Source organism: Brassica napus, chromosome C9 (assembly GCF_020379485.1).
Source record: "Brassica napus cultivar Da-Ae chromosome C9, Da-Ae, whole genome shotgun sequence".
NCBI classification, from domain to species: Eukaryota; Viridiplantae; Streptophyta; class Magnoliopsida; order Brassicales; family Brassicaceae; genus Brassica; species Brassica napus.
In genome coordinates, this window is record NC_063452.1 from 3936641 (window position 1) to 3964527 (window position 27887).

The 27887-nt window shown below is 38.6% G+C and overlaps 5 protein-coding genes and 2 pseudogenes across 5 annotated transcripts; 5 read left to right on the forward strand and 2 right to left on the reverse strand.

Moving 5' to 3' along the window:
* Nucleotides 1-216: 216 nt before the first annotated feature.
* LOC125593305 lies at nucleotides 217-1557 on the reverse strand (annotated as a pseudogene).
* LOC125592300 lies at nucleotides 1519-1632 on the forward strand (the record flags this gene model as incomplete). Its single annotated transcript, XM_048767094.1, is given in 1 exon segment — nucleotides 1519-1632. A coding segment is annotated over 1 exon segment (114 nt), but the record flags the coding sequence as incomplete, so codon positions are not given.
* A 1829-nt stretch (nucleotides 1633-3461) lies between these two features.
* On the reverse strand, nucleotides 3462-4044 carry LOC125593306 (flowering-promoting factor 1-like). Its single transcript, XM_048769745.1, has one exon. The coding sequence runs from the start codon at nucleotides 3952-3954 to the stop codon at nucleotides 3628-3630; it is 327 nt and encodes a 108-aa protein (XP_048625702.1). The 5' UTR covers nucleotides 3955-4044; the 3' UTR covers nucleotides 3462-3627.
* A 3945-nt stretch (nucleotides 4045-7989) lies between these two features.
* On the forward strand, nucleotides 7990-16971 carry LOC106366000 (annotated as a pseudogene).
* A 670-nt stretch (nucleotides 16972-17641) lies between these two features.
* LOC111201007 (tRNA (guanine-N(7)-)-methyltransferase-like) lies at nucleotides 17642-18199 on the forward strand. Its single transcript, XM_048767095.1, has one exon. It carries the CDS (start codon nucleotides 17642-17644, stop codon nucleotides 18197-18199), a length of 558 nt encoding a protein of 185 aa, XP_048623052.1.
* Nucleotides 18200-19616: 1417 nt separating this feature from the next.
* Nucleotides 19617-21095, forward strand: LOC106364730. The gene is made up of 2 exons (XM_048767096.1): nucleotides 19617-20405; nucleotides 20511-21095. The coding sequence occupies exons 1-2, from the start codon at nucleotides 19617-19619 to the stop codon at nucleotides 21093-21095; spliced, it is 1374 nt and encodes a 457-aa protein (XP_048623053.1).
* Nucleotides 21096-21535: 440 nt separating this feature from the next.
* Nucleotides 21536-25222, forward strand: LOC106364721. The gene has a single exon (XM_013804241.2). The coding sequence runs from the start codon at nucleotides 21536-21538 to the stop codon at nucleotides 25220-25222; it is 3687 nt and encodes a 1228-aa protein (XP_013659695.2).
* Nucleotides 25223-27887: the final 2665 nt, after the last annotated feature.

Here is a 27887-nt window from a genome sequence, read left to right on the forward strand (position 1 = left end):
TTGGTCAAACATATAAACTATCAAATATCAATTATTCTTCTGAAACGATTACTTATCCTTCTTTCTAGTTCTTACCGTTAAACATTAGGTTTTGCTTCATATTGATCTTAACAAGATACTTGCATATATACACCAATCACCAATGAATCCAATCCATTCAAACATATGATTAGGTGCGTGTATTATGAGACAAACATTCAAACATACACGGTGGTGTATAGTTGTTCACTCCAAAAGCATACAATTCATGAGACAAAAATTAAGATAATTTGACAGAAAGAATAATTAACATGGAACTGAAAGCTAAAGATGACATTGATAATTTTGTTGTTGTTTTTGTTTTTATGTATACGTGTAACATATACACTTAGATGATGCAGTTTCATTCATAGTCAATAACGGTTTGAAAGCTCCAGCAATTAAGCTAAAACTTTGTTCTTCCTTGGGTTCTCTTGCATCTTAATAGCTATAACAACGTTATAAGCTGATGGAGATTCCTTCTTACCTTTCACTACTTCCCTCTTCTTTCCATCGCCTGATTCTTCTTCTTCTTTAACCTTCTCCTTTCCTCATCTTTAACATTTACATTCTCCTCTCTGTTCACTTTCGGTTGCTTCTTCAACACTTTCAACTTCTTTCAAATTCATGTCAATATCAAGTTTTTCTGAAGTCTCATCTTCATCAATCTTCATTTTAACCTCTTCATTGAGTTCATCATTGTTCTCTTTTTCTTTATTTTCCTCTATTTTCTTAAAGTTATCTTCATTGATCAATCTTTCTTCCTCTTCTTGTTCCTTTTCTTCATTTTCATTTTCTTTGGCGACAACAATGCCTTCCCCAACATCAGAACCAACAAATGTTGGTTCACCACTCACATTCCCTTCACGGCTTCACCGGATTCATCTCCATGCAAAGCCTCTACATGCACCTCTTTATTTTCCTGAACTCTGGATTCCTCTATATCATCAACAACTTGTACACCACTCTCAACCTTGAGAATCTCCTCTTCATCTTCTTGAGCAGACGATAAAGAAGCAGTATCCAAGGCAATCTCTTTCTCAGGTGTTTTCTTTGCTGTAAGATTTTCAGGAGCTTCCTTCTTGCTATTCAAAGAAATGCTACTACTGCTCAACCCGCTTTTCTTTGGAGGCACCTGAGTCGATTTCACAGTAGTACCACATCTGCTTCCATGGAAAGACAAAGAGCATAGAGCTGTGGCATGCTTCTTTCTAGTTGTCTTCAAGACTAATGTTGTTCTTTTTTCAAGAACTTGACTAGGTCGGGTCTTGAACTGATTGTTGGTTTCAGATATTTTGGTAAAGGCTTCTCCGGTTTCGGATCAGACCCATCTTCTAATGACACCGAGAGATCTTGTTCTGGTTATGTTTTGGTTGTTCGGCTTTAATGCCATAACCTCAAGTAATATGGATCAAAGGAAAAGAAGATAAAATATTAAGAAAGGTAACGTGTATGCAAAGGAAACGAATCTCCTTAGAAAGACACTAGTGTTTCTATAAAAATGAATTCGATTACTTGTGTGTTTGTTAAACAGAGCTTAAATCTTGCCAATTCTTGGGTGGTAATGGTGGTGGAGGCGATCAATCTCCTAACAAATCTAAATCAACAATATAAAACGCTTCTGATCGTTTTGGAAAAGCCATTGGGCTTTGGACCGTTTCATTGTCAGTAAAATGATTGTCCACACATCATAAAGATGATTAAGCTAATAACATCAAATGATTATGACTTAATTATGAGTTAACTGTGAAAAAAAAAATTATGAGTTAACTGCAATCGACTTCCGTGGAGCACATCGTTGAACTCCTCCAGCATCAATGTACATGTTATGCACTAACATGACCGGTCGTCTTTTCGATCTTTATGAGGTTGGGGCTAAATGACGTACATCTCCATATGACAAAATTCAAACGATGTTAACTCGTCTAAGAGCATCTCTAATTAAAACTCTAATTTTTCTTCTAAAATAATTAAAATAGAATACGGAATACGGAGTAGTGAATAAACAAAAAATAGATTACTTTACTTATGGAGTGAAAAATGAAGTATGGTTAAAACATTTTTTATTCTATACTCCATTTTCCTCTATTTTGTAGTGAAAAATAGAGTGGGGTGGAAGATGCCTTCAACAGAATGATACACTTTTAATTGCAAGGCAAAGCCTAAACTAGTTTCTCCAAGTGGCCTAAATTCTAGCTTAGCTATTTCTTATAGACTAAAGCATGTCTCGTATACAATACATCAGAAGCTTCCACAAATCCATGTCCCTCACCAATCAATGCTTCTGAAAATTTTCCCTTTTACAGTGTAGGAATACTTGTCATACACATGCACTCCTATATATCTAATAGGGGTTGTGTATGTGTCGATGATATTAAAGCTCAGGTCAGGTGAGCAGTGCTCCTCGAGACTGGGAAGTGTTTCTTAAAGCAATGTTCCCTTTAGACACGTTTCGGATTCCCGTAAGTTCGTGGAGAAGCTGACATTGCTTTGTTCACGTGGACCACTGTGGTCTACTGCTTACGTTTGTGTGAGATGTTTTTGACTCAGTGATGTGATCGAAAATCATATAATTGGTTAAACCAATAGGGTATCATCATTTTCACTTATTACTACAATTTCTTCGTATAATATGTAGCTGCTCGGTAGTGTTCACTGAAAGACTGACACGACCAATTGCCTGCAAAAGCTTTTTACGCAATGTCTTTTCGACGCTCTAGCACGAAAGGCAAATAGATTAAAATAGATAAATGATAATAATGTAGCACTATACAGATGTTTTCAACTTACTTGAACTTATTTTGTTCATATTGAAATGGAACCATATATCTGGAGACCAATTAAGAGAACTCAATATTACTTTCGACCAACACAAAATTGAAGAGATGGAGCAACTCATATTTCTTTGCTAAGAATTAAGGTATCAAATTACATTAATGAAAACAAGTTCATCATGCCTCATGGGGTCCCCAAATATTCCATCATATGTATATATAGATATGTGATATATATATATGATACAGCCGATATGTTGTGGAGCGAGTATATGATGGTAATTTCCAGTATGATACAGCGGATATGTTATGGCACTAAAATCATATGATAATAATATCTATCTTTTATGATAGATATTTCCCTGGATGTTTACTATGTTTTAAATATATATTGGGAACCCTAATTAGAAGTCTATCCAAAAATGTCATCGATTAGTCAATAAAACTAGAATAGGAAAGAGAAAAAAGTTCATCACGAAATTTGAGTTTTGGATTAAAATAGAAAACATTTGAGATGATGAGATCAACAAATCCAAAAAACATATCTTTCAGTAACAATGGTGTGACCGATACAACAGATCATCGTGGAACCGAATTATGCAAGGATGAAAACATTAAAATGGAACTTACCCATGTTATAATTAAGTTCTCCCTAAATCGACTCTTCTCTTCTTAATCTCAACTTTCATAAAACCACAATCACATACAGTTACACAACTCTCAACATCGACAACGGAAATAAAACATGCACATGCAACTAAAGACAAAATCCAACAAATACTAAAATGTAAAACACACACACACAAACAAACACACAACAAAAAGAACAAAAGATTTAATGGGAGTCTCGGACGTGGAAGTAATTAGGGTTCTTGACGACGATATCGTACATGTAAACGGAGTTGAATTTGGTGAAATCTCTAGGGAGAGAGATGAGATCAATGGATGAGGGTTTGTGGAACTGGAGGAGTTCTGTGTCGCCAAAGTACCTCTCCCACCCAAGACTCTGGAGGATCTGCTCGAGCATCGAATAAGATGAGACCACTTCTCCTGTGGGTAAATAGACCATGACCTTCCTTCGGCTGTATGTGTCGGCTCCTGACTGGTTAGGGTTCTCTACAAGCCTTATCACTCCGTTCTTGAACACCCACACGCCTGACATGATCTTCTTGATTGAGAGAGAGAGAGAGAGAGAGAGAGAGAGAGAGAGAGAGAGAGAGAGAGAGAGAGAGAGAGAGAGAGAGAGAGAGAGAGAGCATGCAATAGTTTAGTTTTTTTTTTAGAGAAGAGAGTTGTGTGTGGAACTGTTTTTATAGAGTCGTAAAAGGCTCTATCACATAAAGACAAAAGTATTATTTTGAACGTGACAAATAAAACTTTGAGCTAAAGAGATTTGTTGTTCGAAAAAAAAAAGCTAAGAGATTTAATAACTATTTTCTTTAAAAAAAAATTTTTATCTTAGTTGTTGCTTATATATGCTTTTGTTTTCTGAATTTTCTCGTTTTTTTTATTATTTCCTGTTTTACAATATTTAAGTTGTAGTGATATAAAAAAACTTATGTGATTTTGAAAAGATAAATCTAATAACTTAAGTTGAGAGTTTTTTGTGAGTTCCAGAACTTTATTCTTCAAAATTTTCTTTTAAACTTGACTTCGATGTAAGTTTAGCGCTGACAGTACTTAGTAATTCCATCTGTATGAAACTTGTTGTTGGGTAAATATCGGTCACCACGGAATTAATGTCTGAAAGTTCCCAGAAAATATTTTTCGCAATAAAAATTTTGTATAATTTTTATTGAAAATGTTATACGACGAGTTTTTGATATATTTTATCGACAACAAGAAGCAAACATTGTTGGGGTCAAAAACGGTTATTTCGAAATAAACGTCCAAAAATTGTGTTTCTGTACGAAAGCTTTATCGACACACTCTCGACAAAAGTTTCTGAGCAAAAGACTCGAGAGAAATGGATCACGGAACCAAACACGCAGTCCAACTCGTTTGTTCGGACCTTTTGAGGTGCAGAACTGCATAGACGCGTCAGATGTTTAGCTGTCGATGAAGACCATCCCATTGTTTGATTGAGCCCATATTTTGACACAAGATACATATTTGAGTTAGATTTCCAGTGCCACCGGTCTGAGGTCAATCAGCATCTTGTAGCATAAGTTATGCCCGTTTTATTGAAGGGTGGACAGAGCACACCGTCCAGCTCGGCGGATGGCCGAGCTGAATCGACAACACGACCAGCTTGGCCACACGACCAGCTGAACCAGTCCAGCTCGGCAGATGGCCGAGCTGGATCGACCACGCGACCAGCTCGGCCATCCGCCGAGCTGGATCGAACACACGACCAGCTCGGCCATCCACCGAGCTGGACCAGTCCAGTTCGGCGGATGGCCGAGCTGGATCGAACACGCGACCAGCTCGGCCATCCACCGAGCTGGACCAGTCCAGTCCTCGCATCTCCCTCATTCGGGATTAGAACGAACCTGCTCTTGCTTCATATCGATCGGAGTCACCGTTGGAACTTTACGATTTAAAAAACACAAGAACTCGTTCTCTCGAATAACATTCGGATTGATCGTATAAAACATCAACGGTTAGCTAAACACCTCGAATTGCCTCCGCTATACGAGGAATTTGAATGTTCTTCAGAATCGACGTCGTTTCGAAAGCGCTTTTTTTATAAAATCGTAAAAAACGCCTAAGTCGGAAAAAAAACCCGAAAGGGCCCAGAACGCGGCTAAGAGCCCAGTTACTATTTTATACCAAATCAAACCCAATTGTTATGACGGTTTATCTTTTGTTATGCAGGAGAAGATAAATGTCAAGTTCAGAGGATAAATGTCAAGTTCGGAGGATAAACACAAATATCGAACGAAAATGGAATATTTCCGCGAAGCGATAAACTCGACCAAGAGCAGAAAGGGAAAGAGCAAACTGCCTCTAGGAGGAGTATATAATGACGTCGAGGTTGAAGAGGCAAGGGGACAATTATTTTTACTCTTAGAACTCTCTGCACTTAGAAACTTTTAGGCATTATTCTCGACATGTTCTGTTTCTATGACTGGCACTCGATACGAACTCGCCCAAGCAGTTCGATCTCTTGTTCTACTCTTTCAATCGAACTACGTTTGGCTTGATCCTCAAAAGGGGTACGTAGGCAGCCTTTCATAAGGTTCAGTCTGAAATCAATCAAAACCTTTTTCTTATATTTTTTCGTCTTCTGTTATCGAGCTGAGACTCAACTAGGTTTAAGGTTTTAGGTTGCTAGAACTAAGTAATTCGCTGATAGCCCTTGCGGCCGAAGCTTTTATAATCTCTTGTGATGATCGCAACGCTCTTACGTGGATTCAAAATAAGATCTATCTTTTTCTATGAGTTCGTTTTGTTATCTTTTCGTATTTTCCGCATTTGTTTGGTTACTTGTCGTTGGCTCTCGCAGAGAATCCGAGACCTCAGAGAAAATTAGGGTTTTTTGACTTTCGACGACGTGAATTTCGGCTCCCACGATTATAACTAGCAAATTGGCAATGATTTTTATGGTGATCAAAGAAATGCTTGAAGGTTGATGAAATAAATTTGTTCCTAAATAATTTTAAATAATCAATTTCAAATAACTTTTTTAATTTATGGGCCTATGGGGCAACGCCAGAGTTTATCTTACACTACTCTATAAATCTTTCGTTTTCCATCCAAAATTTTAATATGTCGACAAAAACTTGAATTCAATCTTTTGTTTAAATATCACAATAGAACAAATGAACAATTCGTTGTTTAAATGACTTATAACTTATTGTACCATACTTCCATAATATCATGTCACTATACATTCAATTGTTTATATCTTAAATCCGACGGTTAAGGTTACTTAAATTAGCATCCTTTCTGATTCTACCAATTATAAGCACACATTTTGTGATTAAACTTTGTCACTCACCCACCTTTTAAGCGACAAATCAGTAATAAAATAAACCTTGGACAATAGCCCTGATGGTGGAGCCACATAGTGACGAATCTATTAAGAGAATCACGCATACAATAGTGGTTGGCGAATCTCTCTAAAAAAATGATCTCTTAAGTTTATACTTAAAAAGATTATTCGGCATTGGGAAATCATAGAAACATTCACTTCCCTAACACATAAAAATAATTCTATCGAGCCAATCGATGATTGTATTAGTGCACATAATAGACACACAAACCTTAGGCGTCATTGGTCGAATGCATTTTTAACTTATACTCAATTAATCTTCTTCGATGCGTTGAGTTTTAGTAACATTTTTTTTATATTTTTACAATATTATTTTGGTAAATTAAAAGTCTATAACCATAAGATATTAATGGAACTAAAACTACTTGAAAATGTATACATGCGGGAACATATAAAGGAGCGAGTTCCAAAAAAAAAAAAACATATAAAGGAGCGCATCTATCTAATGTAATATAGATATTCCATGCATGTAAATTGGAAGATTACTATATGTCGAGTAAAGGTATACAACTAATAATTAACAACTATGAACTTGTCGTTTCATGAATCCTTTGGACACTAGTCTAGCAAACATCCATATATAATTAGGTCATCCAGTTATATATAAAAAAAATTAGGCCATGCATAAATTTGGGCATGCCATCCTAAAGATTCCAGTGGAAGAATATTATTATACTATTTCTTATTTGTACTAAATTTTGTTTTCATTTACCTTTATTCTTTTTTTTTTAAATAGATCATAGATCAATGAATATATATGATAGTCGTTTTTCAAAAGAAATTGCATAAACGCTTTAATTTTGAATATTTGTCAAAAAGTACTGTACCTTTCACAACTAATTAATACTTATTTCTAGGATTTTTTTTCTAGAAATTTACTGTGATTTTGAAACTAAAAAACTATAATTTTTAATTCTAAATATAATAATACTGTTAATATAAAATTTATACTGAGATTAGGTACTCTAAAATTAGAGGATGTTTAGATCCAAATAACTAATATCTAAGTATAGCAAAAATAATTAAAAGAGATATTATAAAATTATCAAAGCAATATACTAATTTTAAATATTATAAAGGTTCATATAAAAAAAATTCAAATGGATTTTCATAAACACTTTAGAGAATATTTGTTACATATATTTAAAATATATTTTTAATTTTGTAAATTATTTTACTGATCCGGAGGAAATTTGATTTTATATCAAATCTCGGATATTTGGGCTGACTTTTCATCGTATTTATTTTCTCCTATAGGCCTAAAACAACGAAACCCATCATCATCCATCAATTCTCTGCTTTACAAAACGACACAACTCCACCAGATTCAGACAAAAGGCCAAACATCCGCCACGTCACACTTCACAAAATCAACACCACGTGTCACTTCCACAAATCGTCGAGGAAAAAAAAAAAAAAGTAGATGACGTTACAGTTAACAAACCAACCCGCGAATGTCGGCTTCGGCAGATTCAACCTTCACCATCTCTCAAACAAACCCTTTCCTCTCTGTTCTTCTCCTCTGCCGCGAAAATGAACGGAAATATACACCGTGTTCCAGGTCTCGGCGAAGAAGAGATGGACTTCGTCACCGGAAAAACGTTTGAGAGATACGCATTGCCTTCTTCTTCATCATTATCAAAGAGAAGTGGCAAAGGAACCACGATCTTATGGTTTAGAAACGATCTTAGAGTTCTTGACAACGACGCATTGTACAAAGCTTGGTCTTCCTCTGATACCCTTCTGCCTGTTTACTGTCTTGATCCTCGTCTCTTTCACACTACTCACTTCTTCTCCTTCCCTAAAACAGGAGGTAATATAATATTCCAAAATATCGTTTTGTTTGATCTGACCTTTTTTTTTTAATACATGGGGCTTTGGGCCGAACCCCAAAATCCCCAAAGCCCGAAACCAATAATATTAGTTGTTGACATGAAGAATTAAACAAAGGGAAGTAGTGGAAGAAGTGGGAGAAGTGGCCATATCACTTACCAAATGGGGAGGAGTGGCTAGTCCACTACTAGTTAGTGGAGGAAGTGGGAGGAGTGGCCATATCACTTACCAAATGGGGAGGAGTGGCTAGTCCACCACTAGTTATTTATTCTTCCACCATTGAGTGCTTATTGCTTTTGTTTCCTTTAAATACACCATGTATGTTACACAATTAAACATACAATTCAGTACAAACATTTATTTCATTCTCTCAATCTCACAAATCCTCTCATTCTCTTAAATTCTCAAATTTCTCTTCTCTCTCAAATACTTACGGTTACTTCACTCCTTTTTTACTTTGTTCGTGTGCTTCATCACGGTTAAAACACTTAGAAGCTCTCATAATCCCACAAATTATCATGGTATCAGAGCAGCAACAATCTTGAAACTTTTCTAAATTCCGCAAAATCAAAACTCTGTTTCTAGTTCTTAAACTCTACCTCTGACCAAGTAAATCCCCAAGATGGAGAACAACAACAACAATAACAACAACCGCATCAGCATACCTGTGACCCTGAAGGGGATTAACTACCTCTTGTGGGCCAGGATGGTGAAGATTGCCCTTGGAGGAAAGGGTTTGTGGAGTCATGTCTCAGCAGAAGCAGCTCCAAAACAAACCACCCAAGGAGAAGATGGACAGGAGATTGTGGTAGCTACTGATGAAGACAAATGGGCTCAGGAAGATCTCATGGTTCTCACAGTGCTCCTTAGCTCCCTAGAACCCGCCATCATGGAGTCTTACTCCTACTGTGAAACTACCAAGCAGCTGTGGGATACACTCTACAAAGTGTATGGAAATACCTCCAACCTTACAAGGGTCTTTGAAGTAAAAAGAGCTATCAATACCCTCAACCAAGGAGATATGGAGTTCCAGCCTCACTTTGGCAAGTTCCGGTCTCTTTGGGCAGAGATGGAACTACTCAGACCACATACTACCGACCCCGCCACTCTCTTAACCAGGCGTGAAGAGGACAGAGTGTTTGGACTACTGCTCACGCTTAATCCATCTTATGGGAGCTTAATCAAGCACATCCTGAGAGCTGACAAGTTACCTGACCTGGATGAAGTATGCGCTCAAATTCAGAAGGAAGAAGGCTCTGTGGGCTTATTTGGAGGCAAGGGAGACTTAAACATGGCACATCAAGCTGAACGAGCCGTGTCAAACAAGGCAGCTTACAAGCTAGATGAGAAGAAAAACTTGACCTGCGATCACTGCAAGAAGAAGGGCCACATGAAGGACAAATGCTGGATACTACATCCGCACCTCAAGCCCAACAAATTTAGGGACAACCGCCCTCAATACCAAGATGCAAGAGCCAACTTCTCAACTGATGGTGCTGAGCCAACAACACCAATCACCATGGGTATAAGCAACCTAGGTGTGGGAAGAGCTACTGCCTCCACATCAGGCTATGCCACGCCAAGAGCCAATCTAGATGAGACCATCAAGAAGTCTGACTTAACCGCTCTCATCAAGGCTCTCAAGGAATCTGGTATATCTAAAACTCTTGGTATCTCCCTTAATGCTTCTCACAATGCAAATGGTTCTATGAATAATTTTAAATCGGCTAAGCCCTTAGTTATAGACTCTGGTGCTTCTCATCACATGATAAGTGATTTAGAACTGATTAAGAACATAGAACCGGCTTTAGGAAATGTGATGATAGCAAATGGAGATAAAATTCCAATAAAAGGTGTAGGTGAACTTAGATTGTTTGATAAAGAATCTAAAGCTTTCTATATGCCTACATTTGCCTCAAACCTACTGTCTGTTAAAAAAGTAACTAATGATCTCAATTGTCAAGTTACTTTCACGCCTAACAGTGTATACTTTCAGGATATTGATTCTAGTAAGTTGCTTGGCAAAGGTGTTACCAAGGGAGACTTGTACTTACTTGAGGACACAAGACCTGTATCTCAATTATCGTGTGTGTTTCATTCTGTTTCTGAATTCCCTAAAGATGAAATCTGGCATGCTAGACTAGGACATCCCCATTCTCGTGCCTTGAACATCCTGTTGCCTAGTATTTCTTTTAAAAATGAGTGTGAAGCGTGTATATTAGGAAAACATTGCAGAACTGTGTTTCCTAAATCAAAAACCCAATATGAAAACTGCTTTGATTTGATTCACTCTGATGTGTGGACTGCTCCATGTGTATCTAGAGAACAACATAAATATTTTGTGACATTCATTGATGAAAAATCTAAATACACATGGATCACTTTGTTGCAATCTAAGGATAGGGTGCTAGAAGCATTTAAAAATTTTCAGAACTATATTACTAACCATTTCAATGTTAAGATTAAAATTCTTAGATCAGATAATGGTGGTGAATATACTAGCACAACCTTCAAACAACATCTAGCCTCACATGGAATCATTCAACAAACCAGCTGTCCTTACACACCCCAACAAAATGGTGTGGCTGAAAGAAAGAATAGACACTTGATGGAAGTGGCAAGGAGTATGATGTTCCATACAAATGTACCCAAGCGGTTTTGGGGGGATGCAGTAGTCACAGCCACCTACCTAATCAACCGCACACCTACAAGAGTCCTCTTTGATGCCACCCCATATGAGGTACTAAACAAATCTAGACCATCAATTGATCATTTGTGTGTGTTTGGGTGTGTGTGCTTTGTTTTGATTCCAGGAGAACTAAGAAACAAACTGGAGGCAAAGAGCACAAAGGCAATGTTCATTGGATACTCTACGCACCAAAAGGGGTACAAATGCTATGTACCAGAGACAAGGAGAGTCCTAGTATCCAGAGATGTTAAGTTCATGGAATCCAAGGCCTATTATGATGAGAAGAGTTGGGAGGAACTCAAAGATCTATCTCATTCTGCCTCGGACAGAGCTAACAACCTGAAGATTCTTATGGAAAGACTCGGCATTAACCTAGAAAAGGAACCAGAGAAAGGCCGGGACACTACTCCTTATAAAGAGACCATGGTTCATAACACTGAAGACTCTCATCCTGACCATGAAGGGGGGAATGAAGATCAACCGGCGCAAGCTCAACCTGAAGAAAACCCAGTATTATCTCATGATCAAGATGAGATGGGACAACCAGACACTGAAGCTCAAGAAGGAGAACCAAGCAGCAGTAATGAACCTGAGCAGACACAAGTCCTAAGGAGAAGTACAAGGATCAGAAGACCAGCCTCAGATTGGGTTAAAAATGATTTTGTTTACTACAATGCTCAAGCTGTGGCACATCCAGAAAGTGGATTATGCTCCCTAGCTCACTATCCAGAAGAACATCAAGTCTTTATGAGTTCATTGGACCTGGAATGGATACCAAGAACATATGCAGAAGCTATGGAAGATGATGAATGGAGGAAATCGGTGGATGATGAAATGAGGGCCATGGAGAAGAACAACACCTGGTATGAGACAGAACTTCCAAAAGGGAAGAAAGCCGTGACCAGCAGACTCATACATACCATTAAGTATCTTGCAAATGGGAAGCCAGAAAGAAAGAAGACCAGACTGGTGGCAAGAGGATACACACAAGTGTATGGAGAGGACTATCTAGACACCTTTGCACCAGTGGCCAAGCTTCATACAATCCGGATTCTACTCTCATTAGCAGTGAACCTAGAATGGGACCTTTGGCAAATGGATGTGAAGAATGCTTTCCTGCAAGGAGAACTAGAAGATGAAGTGTATATGAAACCACCTCCGGGGATGGAAGAAATGGTGAAACCAGGGAATGTCCTTAGACTCAGAAAGGCAATCTATGGCTTGAAGCAATCACCAAGAGCTTGGTACCACAAGCTAAGCACTACATTGAATGGAAGGGGATTTGTGAAGTCTCAAGCGGATCACACACTCTTCACTCTCACCAGCAAGCAAGGAATTACGGTAATTCTAGTCTATGTGGATGACATCATCATCACGGGTAGTGACAAGGAGGGGATCAGTTTAACCAAGACATTTCTCAAGGCCGCATTTGACATCAAAGACCTGGGAGAACTGAAGTACTTCCTTGGCATTGAGATGTGCAGATCAAAGGAAGGATTATTCATGTCCCAAAGAAAGTATACCCTGGACATATTAAAGGAGGCAGGAGATCTTGGAGGAAGACATGCCAAGACACCACTTGAAGAAGGTTACAAGGTATTGCGAGAGGGGGAGTATGAAGACACTCCATTTGAAGATGTCAAGCAGTATAGACGGATGGTTGGGAAGCTGATCTATCTAACCATCACTCGGCCAGATGTGTGTTTCGCAGTTAATCAAGTGAGCCAGCACATGCAAACTCCCAAGGTTCATCACTGGAACATGGTGGAGAGGATTCTAAGATACTTAAGAGAAGCGCCAGGACAAGGTGTATGGATGGCTTGCAACAAGAACACTGAGGTGATAGGATACTGTGATGCAGATTGGGCTGGAGATAGAGTAGACAGAAGGTCAACCACCGGTTATTGTACATTCATTGGAGGGAATCTTGTCACTTGGAAGAGCAAGAAACAGAAAGTAGTATCTTGTTCAAGCGCAGAAGCAGAGTACAGATCAATGAGGAAGCTAACCAGTGAGCTTATCTGGATAAAGGGGCTTTTAGGCGACTTGGGAATTGAGATCACCTCTCCCATGACCATGCACTGTGACAACCAAGCCGCAATACACATTGCATCCAACTCAGTCTTTCATGAAAGGACAAAGCACATAGAAGTAGACTGCCACAAGGTCAGACAAGCAGTAGAGCAGCAAGTGATTCTCCCATGTTATACAAGAAGTGCGGATCAGCTGGCTGACATCTTCACCAAGGCGGCCAGTAGCAAAGTTTGTGAGTCCATTCTTCCAAGACTTGGACTCATAAACCTTCCATGTCAATGATCTCCTCACCGTGGAGTATTCTACTATTTTTCCTTTGCTTGGTTTTTATCCCAAGTGGATTTTCCAAGAAAAGGTTTTAATGAGGGAATACTTCATGGCTTTCCAAGCTTGACACTCACTACTGTCAAGCTTGAGGGGGAGTGTTGACATGAAGAATTAAACAAAGGAAAGTAGTGGAGGAAGTGGGAGAAGTGGTCATATCACTTACCAAATGGGGAGGAGTGGCTAGTCCACTACTAGTTAGTGGAGGAAGTGGGAGGAGTGGCCATATCACTTACCAAATGGGGAGGAGTGGCTAGTCCACTACTAGTTATTTATTCTTCCACCATTGAGTGCTTATTGCTTTTGTTTCCTTTAAGTACACCATGTATGTTACACAATTAAACATACAATTCAATACAAACATTTCTTTCATTCTCTCAATCTCACAAATCCTCTCATTCTCTTAAATTCTCAAATTTCTCTTATCTCTCAAATACTTACGGTTACTTCACTCATTTTTTACTTTGTTCGTGTGCTTCATCACGGTTAAAACACTTAGAAGCTCTCATAATCCCACAAATTATCATTAGTTTCGTCCCAACAGTCACTCCAACCAGAAGTATCTAAATGAAGTTTTTGCATTTACATTGTGTTGTGTTGTAATGTTTTAGCTTTGAGAGGTGCGTTTCTTATGGAATGTTTGGCTGATTTGAGAAAGAACCTGATGAGAAGAGGATTGAATCTTCTTATCCGGAGTGGTAAACCAGAAGACATTCTTCCTTCTCTTGCCAAAGACTTTGGAGCTCATACAGTTAAGTCTTGTTGTGTGCTTGTGCTGAAACTTTCAGATGTTTCTTGAAGATGTTAACTTTTGATTTTATATTTTTCAGGTGTTTGCTCATAAAGAAACGTGCAGCGAGGAGCTATATGTTGAGAGACTTGTGGATAAGGCTTTGAAACGGGTTGGGAATGGCACTAAGCTTGAGCTTATTTGGGGAAGCACAATGTACCACAAAGATGATCTTCCTTTTGATGTTCTTGATTTGCCTGATATCTACACTCAGTTTCGTAAGGTGTGATTCTGCTTTTGTTTATGTCTTTCTTGATCTTCAAGGACGCATATAGGATTATAACACATAGATGTTTGTGTCTGGTTGAAATTTTTGCTTGCAGTCAGTGGAAGCGAACTGTAGGATCAGAAGCTCCACTCGCATTCCAGTTTCTATAGGGCCAACACCTTGTGTTGATAACTGGGGAGATGTTCCAACTCTTGGTCAACTTGGACTTGAGCCACAAGAGGTGAATTTGCCTGAGAAGATCTTTAGGTAAGAATTGGATTCTTTATTGTTCAAGTCTTTATATGTATGTTGATACAGGTGACCAGAGGAATGAGATTTGTGGGTGGTGAAAGCGCAGGACTAGGGAGAGTTTTTGAGTACTTTTGGAAGAAGGCAAAGATCAAACCCTGAGCTCTTCTTGCTTCTACTATGATGCTGCTTGTGTGTGTAGTCTGTACATAAATGTTGTATGTTTGTTTTTTTACTTGCAGGATCTTTTGAAAGTGTACAAAGAGACGAGGAACGGCATGTTAGGACCCGATTACTCGACTAAATTCTCTCCATGGCTTGCCTTTGGATGTATCTCTCCTCAGTTTATCTATGAAGAGGTCAGATCATTCAAACTTTTATCCAGGGCCGAATATGAGATTTAGGGGTTCAAAAACATTTTATGCTAATCTTAATTAGAAAATCGATAATTTGGGGACATGTGATCTATGTATAATAGCTTTTTAAAAATTTGGGTGCTAAAATCGAATGTTTCACCCGGATGTGCCAGTGTTTCAAGACTTATGTGGTAGTTGAAAATATTTTCAGGTTCAAAGATATGAAAGAGAAAGAATAGCAAACAACTCAACATACTGGTAATGTCTTTATTAGTTGAGTTTCAAATCTTCTGTTGCATTAACTTCACTTAACAGATGATTTGTTACATGTGTTCCAGGGTGTTGTTTGAATTACTATGGATGGATTACTTTAGGTTTCTTTCAATCAAATGCGGCAACTCATTATTCCATCTAGGTAACCTGCCTAGCACGCAAAGTGGTCTGAATTGAAGCTTAGCTCTAACTTGGCTCATTTTTTTGGTAGGTGGTCCAAGAGATGTGCAAGGGGAATGGAGTCAAGATAAGAGGCTGTTTGAGTCTTGGAGAGATGGCAAGACCGGGTGAGTATTCTGATATTATGATTTGATATAATGCTTTTAGGCTCTAAAAGTATTAAACTTTAGTGAATGCTCATGGATGGGTTTAGGTATCCTCTTATAGATGCAAACATGAAGGAGTTATCCACTACAGGTTTCATGTCAAACCGAGGCAGACATGTATATGATTAGTTTCCTTTTGTTCAACTTAGCTTTGTTTCTTTTCATGGATTAATTGATTGTTCATTTTATTCGCTGTCTAGATTGTTTGTTCGTTTCTAGTGAGGGACATGGGCTTGGACTGGCGCATGGGTGCTGAATGGTTTGAGACATGTCTATTGGACTATGATCCTTGTTCTAATTATGGAAACTGGACCTATGGAGCAGGTACTAACTACTCATGCCATTTGAGGACACAGTTTGTTTTATAAAAGTTCACATTTAGATGATGTAAGATTTGGTTTTGCCCAATGAAGGAGTTGGTAATGATCCAAGAGAAGACCGGTACTTCAGCATCCCCAAGCAAGTAAGTAACTACTAACATCCAGATAATAATAATCTTGTCCTATCAAACAGGACTAGTCCCAAGATTTTGGAATTTATAAATAGTAGGGGTTTTATAATTTTTTTTTTTTTTACAAATTTAAAAGTGTCTATGTAAATTATTTCAATTTTTTTTAAAAAAAAAATTGGGGGCTATTCGCCAATGTTTCACTTGGTTATGCTCAAGACCGCCCATGCCATGCCAACAAGTGATGTGAAGAAGAGACTGAAACTGTGTGTTTGGTACAGGCACAGAACTATGATCCAGAAGGAGAATACGTAGCGTTTTGGGTGCAGCAGCTGCGTCGGCTTCCAAAAGAGAAAAGGCATTGGCCAGGGAGATTGATGTATATGGACACAGTTGTGCCATTGAAGCATGGTCATGGTGGTGGTAATGCTCAAGCGTCTCGTGTGCCAAAGTCTCGTGGTGGTTTCAGAGATAATCACAGTGGTAGACGTTGAAGACACAATAGTCTCCTTAGAGAAACTATTCTTCACAATAATTTGTATTATTATTAATTATATAAACTATGTAGTAATCCTATTACACGATTCGTTTAAACTATATAACAATCATATTACAAGATTCATTTAAACTATATAACAATCATTTAAATTAACAGTCTGTTAGTGTGAGAACGAGACTTGTATTGCGCGCGAGAATCAAACTGAAATACCGACCGGAACAGAGAACGTTCTTGTCTTTGAGATCATAATGGGCTTTAACCCTTGTTAGCTAAGAGCACCATTAACCCAACTGTTTAATAAGTGTACTTAACAACAAATAATATAATAATAGATTTTCTGGGTGGGATCTACAAAATTTTAAGCACCAGCTATTCTGCAATCTATTTAAGCACAGCTGCTTGCACTGTTCGCGGATCCTACTGACACGTGGCGGCCTGCGATTGATACATTTTTTATTTTAATCATGAAAAAAAAAAAAAAATTTAAGCACCCCATTATGGTTCGTTAGGTTAATGGTGCTCTAACTTCTTGTCTCTCTCTCAGGTTTAGTTGCGAAGAACAATGAGCTCAAGATTCTGATACCAGGTGCAATTTGAATCAGGTAACCCACTTAACTAGTCTTTTCTGTCTGTGTGTTCGTATTGTTGTAGTATGTAACAATGAATCTACACTTCTGGTTATCTCTTAGGCATGCCTGCTCTCGAATCTCCTCAATGAACAGAGTCTAGGGTTTAGGGTTTTAGGTGTTTACTCGATCTGGGTTAATTCAAAGTTTCAATCTTTGATGACAAGTCTTTATCTTTTTTCTGTTTTCAAGTGATCATGGACAGCGAAACGAAACCAACTTTCAGCAAGTCCACAGGCCTTCCTCGTAAGAAATTCTTCAGGGCAAGAGCTCATAGCAACCCACTCAGCGACTCACACTTCCCCATCCCCATCTCTCCCTCTCACGTCGACCTTTCACTCCACTTCCCCAAAGCCTCCTCCAAGAAGACTGAGTTTGCAGACATCGGATGCGGCTTCGGCGGCCTTCTTATCTCCCTCGCAACTCTCTTCCCCGAGACCCTGATGATTGGTATGGAGCTGAGAGATAAAGTGACGGAATACGTCAAGGAACGGATCTTAGCCCTGAGGAAGACGAGCTCTGGAGGGGGAGAGTACGAGAACATCTCCGTCGTTAGGACAAACTCGATGAAGTACGTTCCTAACTACTTCGAGAAAGGACAGCTTTCGAAGATGTTTTTTCTTTTTCCCGATCCGCATTTCAAGGAGAAGAATCACAGGAGGAGAGTGATTAGCGTTGATTTGCTTGATGGGTATGCTTACGTTCCTAATTACTTCGAGAAAGGACAGCTTTCGAAAACAACACAATATGTATAACTTTTTTTTTATAACTTTTAACTCTTTTGTTATAAGACTTTTATAGAAAACAACACAATATGTATAAGAACTATTTTTATTTTAATATATATTTTTAGATTTTAGATAATTCTTAATATTATTATTGTTAATAATTTATCTAATCAAAAGAATGAAAATTCATTTTTTTATTTTGTGGCTAATTTATATGTTGTATTTATTAAAAAAATAAATGATATTAACCACTACAACTTTTTTATTTTAAAATATACTTCTAGATTTTGGATAATCTTTTTATCATTATTAATTTTAGTCACTTATCCAATTAAATAATTAATTCGTTTTTATTTTATAAGTGATTTATATTTTTATTCATTAAAGGTATAAACGATATTAATCATCCTAACTTTCAACGTGATATTAACCACCCTAATTTTTAACGTGAGAACTCTACTGCGAAAAATCGCTTCGTGTTATGAACCGTTTAAGTGAATGCCATAACTAAAGGCGGTTTAGACTTTTCATTTTCTCATGGTTTTCCTTTTCCTTATTGGTTTAGGATTTGTAATCTTTTCATTTATCTATGACGGTCTATACCTTTTATAATTCTCTATATATAAAGGACACATTATGTTATGAATAAGAACAACTAATTCCCTCTTTCTTTATTTACAACACGTTATCAACACTAAACCTTAGCCGCCGAGCAAAGAAAAAAAAAGATCCCTTAACTAACTAAAACCCTAACCGAAATGTTGTTTAGGTCACGGAGGTATCGGAGATCCGTTTCAAGTCGAGTTGAATACGGGACCGTCATAACTCATCTTTAACCACTGGGTCATACCACCGAGATAAGTTACCTTATACTTAGTAATTGAAGGTTTAATAGCTATTGGTTCATTTGTTTATCAAGTATTTTGTTTTGTTTCATTCCGTAAAACAAATATTGTTTTAGTATAGATATGCTGACCTATTATTATAAAGTATAAATATGTCAATATGAATTGTGATTCAGTTTGATTCAATCATTTATCACTTTGACGTGAGTTGCTTTAGCTAATTTCATTATATAATTAACTTCAAATAATTGGCTTTGACCTGCACAGTAGCATCTTCTTGTTTTATTTTGATCATAATGGTTGTGTGCTATAATTTACCAAGGATAATGAATGTTAACTAAAAGTATTTTATAATTGTATCATAGAATCATACGATCTATCGTATGAAGTGTTATTGTCTGGTTTAATTCATGCACGCTAAATATTTGTTGGTTTGAGAGACCATTGGTTTAGAGAATTATTAGACTTTTTTGATAGTTACAAAATTATGGTTGATAGCCGTGAGAAATCATTAGCTTAGAAATTTATTTTATCATGGCCATATTAAAATTATGGTTGAAGACTGGGTAGTTGATCTTTAAATCAAGGCAAAATTCAAGATGTCTGCAGCTATGGATAGGGCTCTTATGGCTCTCTCACTGGAAGAAGAGGAAGAGGAAGTTCCGTTTGTCATGCCGGAGCTCCCTGGTTTTAGTTCTACAGAAGAAAATGCGCTAAGCCTCATCGGGAGGACTCTCAATCCAGAATGTCAAAAAATCTCTGGGTTAATTCTCACTATGCCAAGGAAGTGGCAGAAGGAAGGTCGAGTTAGGGGGGTAGCGTTGTCGGAAGAAAAGTTCCAGTTCATCTTTAAAAATGAACATGATCTGATAGATGTGTTAGAGAAAGGGGTCCAAACTTTCAATGAGTGGGCGATTGTCTTGGAAAGATGGGTGGAGAACCCACCAGATGACTATCTTCAGTTCATCCCCCTTTGGGTCCAGATAAGCAAAATCCCAGTCAACTTTTACACTGAGGCTGCTCTCATGACTCTAGGGGAAATGCTAGGTGAAGTTAAGGTTCTTGCCTTCGATCCTACGAAACCTATCACTCAGCCCTTCATTAGGGTTCAGATTCGCTTCAATGTTGCTAATCCTCTGAAGATGGCGAGGGTTCTGGATATGGGAGGAGGCAAAACTCATACGATACATTTCGATTTCGAGAAGCTCCAGAAGAGATGTTATACCTGCAAGAGGCTGAATCATGAGAAACAAGTCTGCCCTTTGGAGATCAAAAAACGTCAATCTGATGCTACGCGGAGAAGAGAAAGGATTATAGCTGAAAAGTTCAAAGATAACAGTGTTCTGCAACAGAATGATCCTCTCTTCGGGGTGCTGGAAGAAGAGCAGGTAGGGCTGAATCCAAACACAGGAAGGCCGAAAATTGCTAGTGAAGTTCTGGAGGAAATGTGAAGATTCCTACTGGCTGATACGGGTGAAACTCTGGCTATTAAGGTTGACAAGGTGAAGAAATCAGTTAGAGAAGTCGAGAAAGATCCTCTGTTACAGAGGACCATTCTGAGACTAGAGCAAGCTCCGGTCTTTACTACAGAGTTAAACAAAGGCAAAGGACCAGTGTTTGACTACGGAGAGAAGGAGATGGTTCGACGTAATTGGGACATCAATGCCAAGCCGACCAAACTCTTGGCTGATTCCATGAAGGCTAACAGAAATGTCGTGCTCACAGATTCTTCACCGAGATACAATATTGGTTCGAATGATGAAGCTGAAGGTTACTATCTGGACACTTCTTCTGTCAGTCTTACGGTTTTTCGAGCTGAGTTCTCTAAACCTAGTTCTTCCGGGACTGTTAGAAAACGTGGGCCGGTAAGGAGAAGACCACCACGAGCTCAAAGACAGAGACAGATGCTAGCTCTCACTGCTGGGAATGAGGTTCAAGTAGGTGAGAGAAGAGAAGGGAAACAGGAAGTTGGAGCGAGAAAGAGGAAGAAGATTAACCAAGGAACCGAGGAAGTTCCATCCATCAAGGCGCAATGCTTATCGGTGATCCCACGTGAGGGATCGCCCCCTACCCAATGAGCATTATGAGCTGGAATTGCCAGGGATTGGGGAGGCCTCAAGACCTGACAATTCATCGTCTGCGGGAGATGTGTAAAAAGCAATTCCCGGAGATTCTGTTCTTGATGGAAACTAAAAACTGTTTTAATGTATTGGTGGATTTACAAGTCTGGCTAGGATTTGATAGAGTCTACACTGTTAATCCGACTGGGTTGAGTGGGGGGCTAGCTGTTTTTTGGAAGAAAAATGTAAGATTGGAAGTTAAGAAGGCTAATAAAAATATTATCGACTGCTTGGCTCATTTTGGAGGGAAATCCTTTTATCTCTCGTGTATATATGGAGATCCAGGAAGTGAAGGAAAAGCTAGAGTGTGGGAAAGTATCAGTAGGATTGGCTGTCATCGGAAGGAGCCATGGTGTCTTATAGGAGACTTTAATGAGATTTTAAATAATTCCGAAAAGATGGGAGGGCCTAGAAGATCTGAAGCGTCCTTTATACCTTTTGCTGATATGTTAGAGTGCTGTGAAATGGAGGAATTCACGAGCAAAGGAAACAAGTTTACTTGGGAAGGCACTCGTTGGAAGAAAAGAATCCAATGTTGTTTGGACCGAAGTTTTGGGAATAAAGCTTGGCTTTCCTTGTTTCCGAATTCTAATCAAACATTCTTGGAGAAACGTGGGTCTGATCACAGGCCCGTGTGGCTGAACCTTTCTGCTGCTCAGAGTGGTTTCAAAGGACAGTTCCGGTTTGATAAGAGACTACTTATTAATCCGGAGGTTAAAGGACTTATTGACAAGGTCTGGAGGAGAACTGGCTCTAACTGCAATCTTAAGGTGTCGCAAAAGATCAGTAGATGCAGGACGGTGCTGAGTCGCTGGAAGAGAACGAACCAGACTAATGCTAAGGTCAAAATTCTTAAACTTCAGGAGAGGATGGAATGGTTCCAATCGAAACCATACCCTTGCAGATTCATGATTGAAGGCATTCACAGAGAGCTAGTTGGGGCTTATAAGGAGGAAGAAATGTTTTGGAAACAGAAGAGTAAAGATAAGTGGCTGGTGTTTGGAGACAGAAGCTCAAAATTCTTCCACGGCTCGGTCAAGATGAGAAGATCCAAGAATCAAGTCTTGAAGTTAAAAGACAAGGAGGGACATGAGCAGTGGACAGATGAAGCTAAAGCGGAGATTGCTATTGAATATTTCAATGAGCTTTTCAAGTCTACCAATACAAATTCGTATGATCCTGTCTTTGAAGACTTTGTTCCAAAAGTAACCACCTCCATGAATGTTGATCTGTTGAGAGCTGTATCAAAGGAGGAAGTCAAGGACGCTATTTTTTCTATAAATGCTGATAGTGCCCCTGGGCCTGACGGCATGACTGGCGCCTTCTTCCAGAAATACTGGGACATAATTGGAGAGCAGGTCACAAATGAAATTTGTGAAGTTTTTGCCCAAGGTGCTTTACCGCAGGAATGGAACCTCACCTATCTTTGTTTACTGCCCAAGATACCCAACCCTGAGCACATGTCTGACTTGCGACCGATAAGCCTTTGTTCGATCCTTTATAAAACGGTATCCAAGATATTGGTTAGGAGAATTCAGCCTCTCCTCCCAACCATTGTCTCGGTGAACCAGTCAGCATTTGTCTCTGATCGCGTGATATCAGACAACATTGTGATCGCACACGAAGCGGTTCATGCCCTCAAAGTTCATCCTAAGATAGCTCAAGAGTACATGGCCGTTAAAACTGACATGTCTAAAGCGTATGATCGGGTCGAATGGAGCTATCTGAGATCTCTCATGCGAGCTTTGGGTTTTGATGAAAGAGTGGTCGTTTGGCTTATGATGTGCGTTACCTCGGTGACATTTTCGGTACTGGTGAATGACCAACCTTATGGTTTAATTTCGCCCCAGAGAGGAATTCGACAGGGAGATCCTCTCTCTCCCTTCTTATTTGTGCTGTGCACCGAAGGTCTAACACATCTGTTAAATGTGGTGGAAAGAAATGGCCTCTTAAATGGTTTACGGTTCTCGGAGGATGGGCCTTCGATTCACCATCTCCTTTTTGCCGATGACAGCCTATTCATGTGCAAAGCTTACCTTGCTCAAGCTACGGTTCTTCACCGGGTTCTTGAGTTTTATGGAGAAGCTACGGGCCAGTGTATCAATCTGTTGAAGTCTTCGATATCCTTTGGGGACAAAGTGGATGTCCAGACTAGGCTCCTGGTGCGTGAGATCATGGGTATTGAAAATGAAGGTGGAGCAAGTAAGTATTTGGGGCTTCCGGAATGTTTCTCCGGATCTAAAGTGGAATTGTTCTCCTATTTGAAGGATAGGACACAAGCTCGGCTTGATTTGTGGTATTTACAGCATTTATCTCAAGGGGGAAAAGAGATTCTACTAAAATCAACGGCGGGAGCTATACCTGTCTCGGCCATGGGATGTTTTAAACTCCCGAAGACGATTCTCTCCAAGCTTGCTACCATGATGGCCAATTATTGGTGGAGCTCTGAGCCTCATCACAGGAAGATGCACTGGATCTCTTGGGACAAGATGTGTTTACCAAAATCCCTTGGTGGGATGGGGTTCAAGGATCTAGAGTGTTTTAATCAAGCTATGTTAGCAAAGCAGGCAGAGAAAATCCTTAACAACCCGCATTGTCTTCTAGCGAGGTTTCTTAAGAGCATTTATTTTGTTGATGGGGATTTTCTTTCTGCTCCATTGGGCGTAAGATCGTCCTATGCATGGAGAAGTTTGTTGTTTGGTAGAGATCTTCTTCAAAAAGGGCTGAAGCTAAGAGTGGGGAATGGCCAAAGAACAAGGGTTTGGCTAGACAAGTGGGTTGAGGATCCGATAGTGGGACTCAGGGCGCCTTGGATAAAAAACAATACCTTTGATGTTAATTTAAGGGCGGAATATCTTATTGATTTTGAAGAGAGAATTTGGAATCAACATAAGCTAAGGGAGTTGTTTGTCCAAGGGGATGTTGATATCATTTCTCGATGTCAGCCAGTGTGTCATAGAGATGATTTTTTCACTTGGAATTACAACAAGAATGGTCGCATATCTGTGAAATCGGCTTACTGGTTGGCATCTATGGAAAAGTTTAAGATACATCACTCACGATCTTTTGAGTTGCCGTCTCTGAATGGGTTGAAAGAGAGCTGCTGGCGGGTTCAGAAAACACCAAAAATTAAAGTCTTCCTCTGGAAAGCAATGAGTGAGGCCCTGTCGGTTGCGGAACTGATCAATGCTAGAGGAATGCATGTTGATGCCAGATGTCAAGCTTGTGGTGAGGAACCTGAAACAATAAACCATGTGCTGTTCACTTGTCATGTGGCCAGACAAGTTTGGGCCCTCTCCAGTATTCCTAACACGCGTAAAGGGTTCCATGAGTTTTCAGTTTACGCAAACCTTAACTTCCTTCTCAATCTGAAGAGTTACGGTAACGGGCCTCTGAGACTGTGGAGAAGCTGGCCATGGATTGTGTGGAACCTTTGGAAGAGAAGAAATGAATTGCTCTTTAGAGGGAGAGGATTTTCGTTGGAGGAAGTGGTAAAGAAGGCGGAGAATGAGACTGAAGAATGGCTCCTTGCGCAAATTATGGAGAAGGAATGGTCTGTCTCTGAGAAAGTTAATAAGGCTGTGGACGGTTCGAAATGGACACCACCCCCTTCGGGTTGGCTGTGTTGTAATGTGGGAGTTGATTGGAGTAAAAGGGACGGCCAGGGTGGTGGAGGATGGGTCCTAAGGAATGAGCGTGGTGTTGTCATCCTTCACAGTCGGAGAGCCTTTTCGGGTTTGTTTAACAAAGATGAAGCAAACTTTGAAATCCTTAAGTGGGTGGTAGAGAGTATGAGAAGCCACCGCATCTCTAATGTGATCATTTCAGGTGACTTGGAGGCTATGTTTGGAGCAATATCAAGACCCGATGCTTGGCCATCTTTTCTTTTCTATGTTGGTGAAATTGAAAGAGAGTTGGTGGGCACCTCTGGTATTATATTTCAGAAAGTATCACGAGAGGAAAACAGAGGAGCCATGCTTATTGCGCAAAGTGTGACAAGAAAGGGATTGACGCAATCTTATGTGTCGAGTGGCCACCCTAATTGGTTGTATGAATTTTTTGTTAACGAAAGTAGACATATCTAGTTTTTTAGTTTCAGGTTCCAGCAGAGTGTATTTCTTTGTGGGAGGCCAGTTGTAATGGCGCAAGGCACCATGATCCTCTTTACGGTATTTGGTCCTTTCGTCAGTTTGCAACGGCTCTGCTCTATGTGGTTCTTGGTTTGTAGTCGTGGTTAGGTGTGTTTGGGGACATCTAACCTGTATGAAAATCAATAAAATTATCGTTGGAAAAAAAAAAAAAACTAGTTTTTTACTGCACTCATACTTTAATATAATTAGCATGACATGATTAAACCAATTAAATTAATGTGCTATACTACCGTATTATTGTTCCAGCTATCTATTTAATATATTCATTGAAAGTTGAGTTGGTAAACATCAAGCTTAACTGAAAGATTGACTTTTACTTTATTAGTTTGGTTTGTTTAAGCTGGTTTAGTGAATAATCGGTTCATAATAGCCTTGTTTTCAGTATCATATCTATGCTATAATAGCTATGTTTGCATAATATATTCTTCAGTGTAAAGTTTATTTTGGTATTGAATATTGATGTGTAACTAATATAAAAGCCATGTTTCCATGAGCAAAATTTTAAGTATTCCATGCTAGATGTTCGATTTTGCTTGGATGGTTTCTAGCTCCACAAACCATGTTTACCAGATGTTCGGTCTCCTCTCACTTCTTCGTTTTCGAGATAAGTATTTATCATTCAGCTCATATATATAAGATTAACCGATTTTAATTTAATGATACGATAGTAATGAGCTAGTGAATGGTAATGGTTGAATAAATTATTTAAATCTTTATTTATATAATAAATAGTTTGGATAATTTTATGATCATATCGTCTTACCATCGTTTCCATGAGGGTTTTTCATATCAAGTGCTTGACCAAATGAAGGTATCATAAAGAAAGATTACAAGACTTAAAGTCTCCAAGTGAGTACTGACATAGAGATATTAAAGAAAACATACTCTATACTTTATGCAACTATTGTTGTCTTGGAGACACAATATGATGAACAGTACGTGAGTTTATAATTTCTCTCAACTTGTTGAGCAATAAGAGCTGTTGAAAACAGAAAATAAATCATGTTTACTTGATTATGGTCCATTCTCTAAAATGAATGTGATATTATATATTGAGAATGGAAATACCTCATTATTGTCAGAAGAAGCGGCTACAAAAGTGATTGTAGACGCGAATGTGGATATAAATAAGGTCAAGATCCAAAGAGTTTCCTTTTCGAACTCATACTCTCACTTGAATTTGAGATAATAAAGATGGTAATAAAAAAAGAGATATGATTCAATCATCTAAAGATGGAAGAAAATTATTGTGAGTACAATGCCTTGTGGTATCAAGATTATTGGAAGCTCTAGAAGAGTAGATACATGTATGCCTATGGGAACGAAACTTATACTTTTCCAAGTCTCAAAGATCAAAAGGATCTAAGATATAACACATGACCTTAAGTTGGGTATATTGTTGATTTTCAGTTGAGATTCTATTCGAGATTGACAAAAATGTAGTGTTATCATCTCGAGGGGGGGAATTAGAGAATCTCACATCCCTAGTAAGTGGAACATCCAGAAGTATGTTCATACTGAAAATAGACTTGAGGAGTCATTTATAAAATAAAACCAAGGGATTTTACATCTAACAATGTTGAGACAATAAGTAAAGGAAAATGTTGAATACTTTCAATCACAAGTATTACCCAAGGAATTATTGTATTGTACTACACAATGATTAGAAAATGGATATAAATGTAATAGTAAACCAGAAGTTTACTGAACGTGTAATGTTTGGCAAGCCGGTTATGCCATCCCGGTTTATTAATAATGCGAAAGATAATCATATAGACATTCATTGAAGAACCAGAAGATTCTTACGAATGATCTTCTATATGCTGCTTGCTTATAAGGCAATATAAGAATACGGTTTTCACCAATCAAAAGATTTGGAGTCTATTTATACAAGGAGATGTTGTGGGCTTGATCACCCACTGGTGGACTGATCATCCACCATATGTTTATAATTAATGCATCGACAAGAAGGTCGCATGTATCCTTGTCATAGATCCACAACATATTGTATCTAATGTTTATACGTAAGATGCAGCAGCATTGATTCACATAATGCCAAAGAGTAATTAAGAACTCTCCCCATCAAATTGGTTTTGGGTCAGAAACCAAAGATCCCCATCTAGAAAATTTGGATAAGTTGTAGTTGCTCCACCACATCAATAAAATATGGGACCTCACAGGAGGTTATGAATATGTTGGATATAATCTCTACTGATGATAAAATCTAGAAGATTTTAAAAGATTTATTTAAAGACTCAAAGTTAGTATATCCAACATTAGGGGGAGAAAATAATTAGCTGGAGAATTAACGTGTTGAAATGAATTATCATTGATCCTCGGACTAAAGAGCACGAATAGAAGTCCAAAATGAATGTATAGAGATAATTCTATTACAAAGATTAACATATGAGTTGCAAGACTCGTTAACTGACCCTAAGAAAGTGATTAAGTCACAAGTACCAGCTGTAAATGCTCCTGTTAATATATATGTCCCAGAAGGACAATTTCAAACTGCTAATGAGTCTAAAGATCACCTGAAGTGTGATAGACCTATCTGTTCCAAATATAATAATCCTCGAAAAAAGGAGCATGAATGAGA